Source organism: Balaenoptera musculus, chromosome 4 (assembly GCF_009873245.2).
Source record: "Balaenoptera musculus isolate JJ_BM4_2016_0621 chromosome 4, mBalMus1.pri.v3, whole genome shotgun sequence".
NCBI lineage: Eukaryota > Metazoa > Chordata > Mammalia > Artiodactyla > Balaenopteridae > Balaenoptera > Balaenoptera musculus.
Genome location: NC_045788.1, coordinates 129,107,161 through 129,119,676, shown reverse-complemented (window position 1 = coordinate 129,119,676; position 12,516 = coordinate 129,107,161). Strand labels below are relative to the sequence as shown.

The window sequence follows — 12,516 nt, the reverse complement described above, 5'->3', positions numbered from 1 at the left end:
CATTGTTTGGTAGAAGGTGGGATATCACCAGCTGATTCTGGCAATAGTATAAAGCCTAAACTGTACGAAGAAGCAAGCGGAGGGGGAGGCCATGCCAGAAGTCATAGCAGTGCGTGGAGGTTAGTGTAGAAAGTGGAGAGCTGTTGTTTGTAAAATCTAGTGACGGTTGGTATGGAATGGAAAAGGGTTGGTACAGGAGATGGTGGTGTTGAAGGTAAAAACTTAAGGGCAGAAGCTTAAAGAAGACTTGTTTATGGACTGGTAGTAGGAAACCACAAGGGAAGAAAGATCACAGAGGTGAAAGGAGAGAACCAAGCTAGAATGTCAGAGAGAAGGGAGTTTGACAGGAGATACACGCAAGTATTTCACTTTTTGAGAATCTTATAAGCTCATCTGTAAGTGTTAATGAGTGCAGTACTTTGGTAAAGAAAAAAATTACTTCACATTGTCATGAATTAATGTGAATGTTAAAATTTACTTCATTGAAGAAACAGAGTCTTTTTACCCTTTATAGGATGATAAAGGACCCAATAGGATTTATTAGCCCTAATCATTCCCCTGACTAGCCAAGGGACTTCAGACTAATAATTTAGCTTCTCTGGGTATCTGATTTTTTTTTTCATCTATAAAACAGAAGGTTGAAATATATGTTTTGTAAAAGGGTCTTTTCTTTAAGTGCTAACCTCTAGAGTTCATATTTTATAGCATATTTTATATATTTATAAATATAAAAAGTATATTTATATTTTTATATTTTTTATATTTATAAATATGGAAATGTAGGTATATATTTATATAATACTTTATGTCTTTCAAATTCTGTAACTGCCTCTGTGAATTAGGGGTCAAAATTGAATCTATAAAGGGAGACTTTTAAAATGGTTTTTGGAAAATAAAGATTTTTTTTAAATGCTTGACATTTATACGTGCTGTCAATTTGTTAAGGGACGAGTTATGAAGAAAATTGTGGTGTTTAATCATTGATTCTTAGGTCACCACCAGCAGCACTGATGTCTCTTCTTAGCACTCAAGAAGACTTACTAGAAAATGTTTTGGGGTGTATTCCTGTTGGACAGATAGTTACTATTAAGCCACTGAGTGAAGACTTCTGCTATGTTCTGGGATACCTCCTCACTTGGAAATTAATACTTACTTTCTTCAAAGCTGCTTCATCTCAGGTAAATAAAATGAGACGACTTTTGACAGTTCTGTCCTATATGTATTTCTCTGTTACTGTCCTAAACCCTTTCCTTCCCCTACTTTTGGAAAAAAAGGGGAAATGCCTCACATTTTAATCTAATCTTATCTGGCTAATTTCAGACATTTTGCTAAATTTATTTCTGTCTCTGCTTCCTCATCCTCCCACAGGTTTTTACACAGACACACACACATACACACTCAGTTTTTTTGCAAAAGTAATTAATCTCTGGAATGTGCTTGGATCAATTTTTTTTTCTAACTGAATGTAGCCACCAAGTCCTTTTATTGCAGGAAACCAGATTTCTATAATTTAATTTTGTGCTACCACAGTAAGAGTTTCAAAAGAATCGGATATTGCTATTCTTTTTCCTTTGGTCAATTTCTGACTCTTGTGGAGATGTCAATTACTACATCATTGGAAATTTACCTTACTTGAAAATCAGTGTTTAGAGAAAGATCTGTGAAATACTACCTTATATAATTCAAACCATTATCGCTAAATAAAGAAAATATCCTATTGTAATTATTTTGACCAAATTATTTTAGCAGGCACTAGATGTCTCTGTTGTCTCATGTTTAAGAAGGAAGCTGGAGAAATCTACTCCATTTTTAAAAATTCTTTTAGACAGATTCCCACTTTTAAAAAGATTAACACATTGATTGAATCAGTTTAATAAAGTAGGTGGCTTCTTTGACAGGTTAATACAAAAAGACTTAATTATTACATATTTAAAGTGTGACTAAACATCTTGGCATTCATTTCCAATGTGATTTTTTAGAATCCTTAAGTTATAATTTACGTTACTAATAACCCATACCTTGGTATAAATATATAAACATAAGCACTTTTGCATTTGTTTAAGGGGAAAATCAAAAATCACAGAGGCAACACTGATCTAGATGTTCAAATTATTTTCTTTTCAGTCCTACCACTTATGTTTGTGATTTGAGCTAATTTTAATTTGCTGTATGATATATTTCAAGAGCTCCTTGTTAAGCTTTTAAATTTGTTTCTTAAAATATTATTGGTCTCTAAAAAATTGCAGCAAATTGAAGTTTTTATGTGTAAGAATTTCGTTCTCGTTATCTTATATTCAGAAATTAAGAATCTTGCCACGCCTCATCTTTCCCATTAGGCCAGAGTGGAGGAGGGGAAGGGGGCACAAAGCATTACAGCAACATTTACTGAGCCTAGAAATTGAACTGAGCTGTCAACAGATAAACCAGCATAACCCAGTAAATAACACTAATTAGAGGAATCCTTAAAACAAACTGAAAAATTTTTAAAAACTTTGGTCCTTAATCTGAGTTGTTTTTAACTTTCTTCTTAAAAAAACTAGTGAATCAGATTGCATTAGAAGCAAAGGTGTGTGTGTGTGCATGCACCTGTATGTGTGTTTTTTATAGTTTTGCTGAGATATATTTCACATATCATCAAATTTATTTAAAGTGTACAGCTTGGTGTTTCTAGTATATTCACAGAATTGTGCACCTATCACCACTATCTAAATTTAGAATATTTTCAACATCCTTCCACACCCCCCCCCCAAAAAAAACCCTTACCTATCTGCAGTCACTTCCCATTTCCTTTCAAACCCCCCAGCCACTGGCAACCACTAATCTATTTTCTGTCTCTATGGATTTGCCTACTGTGGACCTTTCACATATGTGGCCTTTTGTGTCTGGCTTATTTCATATGGCATAATGTTTTCAAAATTCATTCATAGTATAGCATGTATGAGTATGACATTACTTTTTATGCCTAAATAATATTGCGTTGTATGACTATACCACATTTTGTTTATCCAGTCATCCAGTGGGCATTTAGGTTGTTTCCGCTTTTTGCCTATTGTGAATAAAGCTGCTGTGAACATTTGTGCATAAATTTTTTGTGTGTACATATATTTCTCATTTCTCTTGCGTTGTATACCTAAGAGTGGGATTGCTGGGTAATAGACATGTGTTTATAAAAGCCCACTGATATATGTATTAAGTTTTTTTAAAAATTCTACTTTGCTTCCAACTTTTTATTTTGAAAAATATTCGGATTTACAGAGAAGGTGGACAGCAGACATCATGATGCTTTACCAAAAGTATTTAAACATATGTCTCCTAAGAACAAGGACATGTTTCAACATAAATGTAATATAAATATTATACTCAAATTTAATTTCGATGCAGTAATATTATCTAATTTGTATTTAAATTTTCCCAGTTGTCAGATGTCCTTTATAGTTTTATTTCCTTCTATATTGAGGTTTCAGTCAAGGGTCATGTTTGCATTTGTCTGTCATATTTCTTTAGCTTATAATCCCTCTAGTTTTCTTTGGTGTCATTCACCGGATCAGTTATTTTGTAGACTGTCTTCCAATTTGGATTTGTCTGGTAGTTTCCTCAAAATTAGATTCTGGTTGCTTTTCAGCAAGAGTATTTACTGCACAGTGGTGATGTATTCTCAGTGCCTCACCTCAGGAGCACAGAATGTCATGTGTCCTTTTATTGGTGATGTTAAGTTTGGTTACTTGGTAAAGGTAGTGTTCTCCAGATTTCTTCATTGTAAAGGTTCTTTGATCAATTTTTTAAGAATCAGTTCCAAATACTATGGCTTGATCTTTGTATTTGACCGTTCATAGTGTTCAGAAAATGGTATATTTGTACTATGAAGAAACATAGTGTAAGAAATAATTTTAAAACAGGTACAAATAGCAAAGAGCTACAAGGTAAATGTGAACAAATGAGAACTACCTTATTGAGGAACAAGTCTAAAGCACATGTCTCACATAGATACCTATAGTACACCCAGTGGTGCCAAATTTTCCTGTTTTTAAAAAAGAAACCAGAAAAAAAATCCATATTTTTTGTGAAATTTCCTGATTTATAAAACAACTAATGAGAAGACCCCAAGACATTTTGAAATACTAGTTTGTGCTGTCATAAAGGGATGTTGAAATGTTTGATATAGCATGAGGTCAGCCATAAAAATGGGATTAGTTTTAAGTAGAATTTTGAAAGAGATTATGGTGCGGAAGGAAGGTGTGGAAGATTTGGGAGGAGAGTGAGCAAATCGTCTGTGGGGAATGGCGAATAGGTTTTTCTCAGCTCAGAGACTCCAAGTGGGGGTGAACTTATCAACAGGGAGACAGTTTGAGAAAGATGTTAGAGGCGTATGTCTGATGAGGGGATAGTGAAAACTTCTGCTAGTTTATGAGAAGGGGGAGCAGTGCCTTCAAATGGCACAACTGGAAAGTAAGACTGTGGCATGTATTTTATAGGACTCTTCCATGTCATTCTCAGTGTTCAAATGAATTCATTTTTGTATTGTGTTCTTGTACAGTCTGTTACACTTTAGTTTGTTCATATCTACTGATTGTCTTGGTTTAATTGGGTTTCCTAACAAAAATTGTTTACTCTCCACCAGCTTCGAGCTCTGTATTCAATGTACCTTCGAAAAACAAAAAGCTTGAATAAATTGCTCTATCACCTGTTCAGGCTTATGCCAGAAAATCCGACCTTTGCAGAGACAGCTGTTGAGCTCTCCAATAAGGACCCTAAAACATTCTTTACAGAAGAGCTCCAGTTGGGTATTAGAGGTCAGTATGATGTGTGTTTGTGTTCTTTCTTAGAGACTAGGTTCAGATCAGGTTACCCTGAGGGCATGGAGAATAACCCCAGACGTGTGTCCTGGCTATGAGAATGTTGAAGTGCCAGATTTTTCAGTATTTCTCTAAATAGGACATATAATTAGATCTTGTGGATAAGGTTGTTAAGAATTTAATTAATTTTTGAAGCTTACTTTGTTGAGACTATTATCTTTTACTCAGTAAACAAGTATTTGTTACACAATAATGTTTTGTAGGCCTGTAAATAAATAGTCTTCAGCTGGGGAAACAAAGATAAGTAAAATTTATTTTTCACTCCGGGAGCTCACATTTTAGCTGAAGGGATAGACAGCGTGCATCTAGCTGTGCTGCAGCGTTATAAGTGATTTCCTGAGAATAGGAATTTTTTAAATGCCTTGGAGATCTGAGGATGGGACTTTGTCTTGTGAGTACTGAGGTGGGATTCTAGAACTTTTGCATAACACATCAGTGAGCTCTGGGAAAAGTAAAGGAGGCCAGACTCTTTTTCATAATTTATAAGAAAAAAGAATCTTTAATTCTTCCTCCTCTTTGAAGTGTGTGTGTTTCACTGTATTTGTGATCTTTCATGTGAAATAAAGAGGTCTATTTCTAGGCAGATTTTTCATTGTCATTCAGGATTTTCATTCCTTTTACAATTCTAATTGTTCATTTTGAATGTGTGAGAAAAAGCTAATACTCTAGAGTTCTGGTTTCTTTGGTATGTTTGTTTTATGAGCTCTAGCACTCGTGTTAAGGAATTGAAAATGATTTTCTAAGAAAATACTAATATTTGTCTGTTATTCTATGTAAGAAATATATGTTACTAACTAAGAATTTGTTTTTTCCTCAGATACCTCAACTCTTCCATACCATATTCCACACTTGGCTTGTTCAGTCTATCACATGACATTAAAAGACTTGCCCGCCATGGTTAGGCTGTGGTGGAATAGTAGTGAGAAGCGTGTTTTCAGTATTGTAGATAGATTTACAAGCAAGTATGTTAGCAATGTTCTTTCTTTTCAAGAAATATCTTCTGTGCAAACAAGTACACAGCTATTTAATGGCATGACGGTTAGTATTGTCTTGGATTTTTTCTAGAAAAGTTGTTTCAGTATTGGTTATGTCTATCGGTTGTAGTGAGTATCGTCACAACTGTAACTCTTGGTTCAGAATTTACAGAAATTGTCCACTTTATTTTCAGATTATTGGATATCAAATCTCAAATTAATGCATAGGTTAAAATGATGTTATATTTTATTTACTCCCACCAAATAGTTTTTGAACATTCATTAGTTAATTCAAAATATATATTGGAATACTTACAGATGCCAGGCACTGTGTGCCAGTCACCTGCAAAATGAACAGTTTAGAAGGGTCAGATTCCTGTCCTGTAATAACATACAATCTAATAAAGGGAAAAGAGTGATACTGATAATGTTTTTTTGCATTGGAAACTGGAAAGTGGCACATTAAGAGGAAGAATGCTCTGCGATCAGAGTGGGAAAAGTTCATCTGGCTGAGGGGATTAGGTGAGACTTTATGGAGGAATTTTACTTTGAGGTAGGCAGGATTTTTTTATGGGGAAAAGCATTTAATATAGAGAAAACAGTATGGTAAAAGCAAAAAGCTTGAAGATGGGAATGTAATTTCTGTGATGGCCTAAGAAATGTTGAATAGCCCAGTATTCATATGGAGTTGGATTCATGAAGGTAAATAGAGAACAAACTGCTTCTATGATGAATTGGGGCCATATTGGGAAAGGCCTCAAGTAACAGTCTAAAATATTTGGGCCTATGTAGCCACTGAAATTTTTCTTTTGTTTTCTTTTTTTTTTTTTTGGCTGTGTCACGTGGCTTACGGGACCTTAGTTCCCTAACCAGGGATTGAACCCGTGCCCTCAACAGTGAAAGTGTGGAGTCCTAACCACTGGACCACCAGGGAATTCTCTGAAATTTTTCTTTTGGGGCAGTGACACTGTCAGAGTTATAATCTGTGAAATTTCTCTGACTGAAATCTTATAACATGGGCTATTGGCATGGAGCTTGGGTTCAAGTGAATAGTTAGGGAGACTTGTAATGTGTAGACATTATGAGGAGGGCCCAGGAAAGGCAGTATCAGTGAGAATAGTCCTTAAAGGGGGAGGGATGTGAGAAATTTTGCGGTGATTTATCCAAACTTGCAATCAGTTAATATCTGGAATGTGGTAGAAGGAGAATTTTAAGATGATGCTACGGTTTTTAGTGTGGAAATAGGAAAGCCAGAGGAATAAATCTTTAAAGGATGATAATTTGTGTTTTATGTTGAGTTTGCAATGCTAGTAAGAAAATCAAGATCAGGTATAAATATTCTGGCAGTTGCTGGTTGGCTCTAAAGCTCAGGAGACTTCTGTGGTAGAGAAAGACTTGAAAAACATCTAAATAGAAGTGATATTTGATACGTTAGCTTTGGAAAAGAAGGAATAATTAATAATAACCCATTCTGTTATTGGTCTATGCAAAAACTATGATGTGACAAGCCTAATATACTAAAACATACTTTTTAATGAGTAGTGCATTTCTTTTTGAAACATCTTTGAATGTCGTAACATCACTATAAAACATTTCAGGTATTTGAACCTATTTATTAAATATCTCATGTCAGATAAGTGAACATGTTTACCCGTGTTTTGTTTGAATGAGGACTGGCTGCTAGCAGTCAACCTGTTAAGATGGTTTTTGAATGAAAGGGAAGAAAAGAAATTTGGCAAAAAAATATTACCTTCCATGTGTTGCAGGTTAAAGCTCGAGCTGCTACTCGAGAAGTCATGGCCACTTATACTATTGAAGATATAGTTATTGAACTTATAATACAGCTGCCTTCAAATTATCCATTGGGTTCAATAACAGTAGAAAGTGGGAAAAGAGTTGGAGTAGCCGTTCAGCAGTGGCGAAACTGGATGCTGCAGCTAAGCACTTACCTCACCCATCAAGTAAGTGTCTGTGTACACATTTGGCTTTCTAAACTAGAGAAAGATTGCTGATTTACTATTTGAAAGGGCAATAAAACAAAAATATATCTCTTCTGCTTAAGTAGAAATAGATACTGTATTTTGTTGGATAAACAGATACATGCCTAAATGATTTGAACCTGCCAAGCTCGTGGTTTGGTTTTTTTTTTTTTGCTGCTTTGGGTCTTCCTTGCTGCATACGAGCTTTCTCTAGTTGCGGTGAGCGGGCGCTATTCTTTGTTGTGGTGCATGGGCTTCTTGTTGCGGAGCACGGGCTCTAGGCGCACGGGCTTCAGTAGTTGCAGCACGTGGGCCCTAGAGCGTGCAGGCTTCCGTAGTTTGTAGCACATGGGCTCAGTATTTGTGGTGCACGGGCTCAGTAGTTGTGGCACATGGGCTTAGCTGCTCCGCGGCATGCGGGATCTTCCCAGACCAGGGATCGAACCCATGTCCCCTGCATTGGCAGGCGGATTCTTAACCACTGCGCCACCAGGGAAGTCCCCTGCCAAGCTGTTTTAATTTTTCAGGCTTTACAGCTTTTTTTTCTGGTGTTTGAGAAGAATTGACTCTACTTCATTGACATTGTAGATGATACAGAACAATACATGGTATTAAAGTTTGAGAGGGAATCTTTTTGTGAGACATGGGACAGATGAATGTCTTCTGAGCTACTTTACTTTAACATTTCAACTTTCCTTTTGTGGTTAGAGAAATCCCAGTACTTTCAAAGACCTTTGCCTTTTAAACAAATTTTAAGTCTCTAGTTTTGTTTGCACATTGTGATGTATCTCAGACATTCTACAGTAAAGAAAAATTATTTTAAAACAAGTATATTCACCAATATGGTAGAGCTGGAACAAATCAGCATTTGAGTAGGTGAGATAGTTAATTTCATCATTTTTAGTTAAAAGTTAGGAGAGCTGATCCAAATGATTTAATTATTTAAAAAGTTTCATCAATAAGCTAAGACTATAAAACTTGAAAATTGGGGCAGGAGCCTTTCTTTCAAGTCTGCCTTTAATGTAGAAAAATTATATCTGGTTCCTAAAACCTGGGAGGTCATTTTAAAAACCAGTATTCTTAAAACTTAGAATCGTGAATATAGCCAAGCAGATTCTCTTCTCTCCAAATTATAATACAACTTTAAAATTTGTGAAATTGAATAAAAATAATACTGGTGGTCTTCAGTGTATATTGACTTTATTTATCTATTTTTCTTTTTAACAGAATGGCAGTATTATGGAAGGCTTAGCATTATGGAAAAATAATGTAGACAAACGTTTTGAGGGTGTTGAAGATTGTATGATTTGTTTCTCAGTCATTCACGGTTTCAACTATTCTCTTCCCAAAAAAGCCTGTAGAACATGCAAGAAAAAGTTCCATTCAGCCTGCTTGGTAAGCTAAAGAGAAATTAACTTATTTATATCTTATATATATTCTATATGTATGATATCTAACCTTGGAAAACAGTGGTTGTTAAACTCTTAATTGTGGTTAATGGGAGACATATTAAAAATGTTTTTTCAAAATTTGTGAAAGATAATTAGTAATTTACTGAGAGTGGTGGCATCAAAGCCCTTTAATAAGTGGATGTTTCTAAAATAGCTCTCGGCACTCAAAAAATAGATGGTCTTGTAAGATCTACACCGTAAAGGAGACTGAAGAAATTGGAACTGAGAGCCATCTGGCATGAGAGATTTTGCTCTTTTTAAACAGCATATTGGAAAGAAAGCCACCCTATGTTCAGTTCCTTCACAGGAGGTCTTCCTTACACATCTTCGTGGTTGCGTGCATGAGCCTAGGTGGAAAGCGTCACAGTGTGGCCTTTGGAAGGAATACTGAGTTGTGTTGATTTTGGAGATGAGCGGAGGGGAGCAAACATTTCAGTATTCTCCCTTGTCTTATTTTATTATTTTAAGGTAACTTGAGATGTGTATGTAAAATGGCAATTTTAAAAGTTTTTAACATTTAAATACACTTTTCTTTTTCAGTACAAATGGTTTACGTCTAGCAACAAATCCACTTGTCCGCTCTGTCGTGAGACCTTTTTCTGAGATTTTTTTCTTTTCCCCATTGGAATTGATCCCTGAAGTAAATCAAGCAAAGGCAGTGGATTTGGATTCATCTTGAAGTGTTGATGTGAGAAGGCCAGTGAGCATTCTTTCAAATAGGACCTTCTCTGGAAAATTATTTTGGTTAATGTAATGATCCTAAAATCAGGTTTACTTACCTTTAGATTGCTTTGTAAATGTTCGGAAACCTTTTCTTTTACATAAGAATATTACATACTGGAGAGAAAATATTTATATTAATAGTTTAATCTCTTTGTACATTTAAAAATAAATAAGGAAAAACCCTAAATTACAGAACTGGAATTTGTGAAAGCGCTGTACAACTATATTATACTGATAAACCCATTCAGTTTGTTGATCTATGTTCTAGAACAGTCTGAGTGAGGTAAATGAATTCAGAGGGTTGATTTACATTTACAGATATTTTAAGACTTATTTATTAGTTACGACAACAAAATTAGTATTCTGATATTTGTAGATTATTTTAATGATAAAATGACATTAAGCTATTAATATAGCTTATCTTAAGCTATTTAAAGCATGCTCTGAAATCCTATATAAAAGAGTATAAACTGAACTTTAAGGTGCCTCCATTTATAAAGGGTTATGAAATTCAGAAAATTAAATTCACAACACTGACCTTTTACTGTAGAAGAAGAATTTCCTTGTACTAGTGAAATTTGAATTGCAGACTTGTCAGTGAATTTATTACTCAGTTGGAATGAGTCTCCAGAGGGTGAGAATTTGAGAGAAACAGGAGTTAGATTATTTTATTCGTGAAGCAGAGTGGTAGTTATTCCTCTATCAAGAGTGAAGAAATAAATGAGTTATTTCTGAAACTTAAGTGGTGGAAAAAACAAAAAATATAAAAATGTAGTAGGAGGCTTTCAATTTTGTAAGCAAATTTTGCTATTCTTACTGGTCAAAGTTACACTAAATTAGAGAGTTGCAGGGAGGTAATTTTTTCTAGCCTTCAGAAGTACAAGTTAAGAATTTTAATACTAAGTAAAATTCAGTTTAACAGGCTGAAATGGAGTAGGTGCAAACCTGCCTTTTGCCACACCACTATTGCCCTTAAAAATCGTGCCCAAAATATAAAACTGTGGAAGTTTGGGACTTGGAATAATTTTATTGCAGTCTTCCATCACATGGGAAATATTAGCATCTTTAATAGCAAGGTTACTTGAAGGATCAGCTAATCATCTCTGTTGCAAATGTTTAATTGGCAAAAAGCAACTCATGTTAAATAAAATTACTGCTTACCATCAACTGGGTAAAATGGTTATTATTGAAATAGTATGAATGTGGTCAGAGTATTGTAGTGGAGAGTGAAGTATTACGTGTGAGTTAAAGATCTCGAGTTGTATTTGTAGATGCAGTGTCTGGCCCAGTTTTGTCTGTCTCCTAAATTTTTCTCTGTAGTATTTATTATCTTATAGTCTTGAGGCTCAAGGAGTCAGTAAGTGAAGTACAGATAGCAAAATGCTACTACCTCTTCTTAACCCCTTTCTTAAAATATTCTCTCTTTTTCTGTGTCTCTCTCTGACATAGTAGACCCAAAGGATTGTGTTACTCCTCTGTGAAAATTACACACTTTTCCTTTAAAAATTGTTTTATAATAAGACTTTGTTTATAACTTTTCCAGTATTGGTACATTTTGATTTCTGACCCAAACCCCAAGTAGAAAAGAAAAGGGAATAATGGAGCATTGTTTTTCCACATTATTATTTAGGGCATCAGGTTCTTGGTGAAACACTATAATTAAGTGGGATACCTACTCTTCATACTTAGGACTCTTAGCACATTTCTTAGAGACTTGTAAATATAAATGTAAAGCTTGTTATTGTTTATATGCTAAAGAAAAAGCTTTCCAAAATAAGACTGAAATTCAGAATATCACATTAATTAAAGTTTATTTATATAGCTTTGATAACTCGAGAGCATCCCTTAAAATTCTAGCATAAGGACATTTTAAAATTGCAAGAGATTCAAAGCCCATTAGGAAAATTATTAATTTAAAACCCTAATGTAAATTGCAAATTTTAGAATTTATTTTTAACTCATATTTATCACATGCTGTAATGTATGTACATAAGTTCTGTGGCTTAAAATAATTAATGTTATTACTTGACAAGTTTTTGTGGTGTGAATACTTCATGTTATTATTTGATTGTTATACCATATGTGCCCATTAAAATTCTTTTTAATTGCAAAATATTTCAAATATACATAATAATAATAATATAAATGCCCTTGTACTCTTCATAAACTATTTTGCCATATATGCTTCTGATTTTTAAAGAAATAAAATGTTACTCTTTTGTACTCTTCCCTGAGGCCATCTCCTCCTTCCCTCCGTAGAGCTAACCCACTATTCTGAAGTTGGTGTGACTCCTTTCTACTTAAGATTTTATACTTTACCATGTGTTTGCATCCATAAATAATATATAGCAGCTTTTTAAAAGTTTATGATAGCCTATCACAAGTGCTCTTTTGTAATTTGCTTTCTCATTCAACATAACTGCTGTTTAGTATCATTATATCAGTTTGCTTACCATTTCCTTCACTAATGGTCATGTCAATTGTTATTTTTTGCCATTTTGAACCGTGCTGCAAGTGTACATTCTTGATAATATTT

General features: G+C 34.4%; 1 protein-coding gene across 2 annotated transcripts in view; it reads left to right on the top strand.

Annotated features, from left to right (window-relative positions):
- LTN1 (listerin E3 ubiquitin protein ligase 1) overlaps positions 1-12,209 on the top strand; it is a 71,373-nt gene extending 59,164 nt beyond the window's left edge. For both annotated transcript variants that reach the window (XM_036850215.1, XM_036850214.1), the window contains 6 exons: positions 992-1,178; positions 4,619-4,790; positions 5,671-5,891; positions 7,594-7,788; positions 9,034-9,201; positions 9,798-12,209. In XM_036850215.1, coding sequence (XP_036706110.1) covers positions 992-1,178; positions 4,619-4,790; positions 5,671-5,891; positions 7,594-7,788; positions 9,034-9,201; positions 9,798-9,860 — 1,006 coding nt within the window. In that variant the 3' untranslated portion in view covers positions 9,861-12,209. The remainder of the gene's footprint in view (positions 1-991; positions 1,179-4,618; positions 4,791-5,670; positions 5,892-7,593; positions 7,789-9,033; positions 9,202-9,797) is intronic.
- Positions 12,210-12,516: the final 307 nt, after the last annotated feature.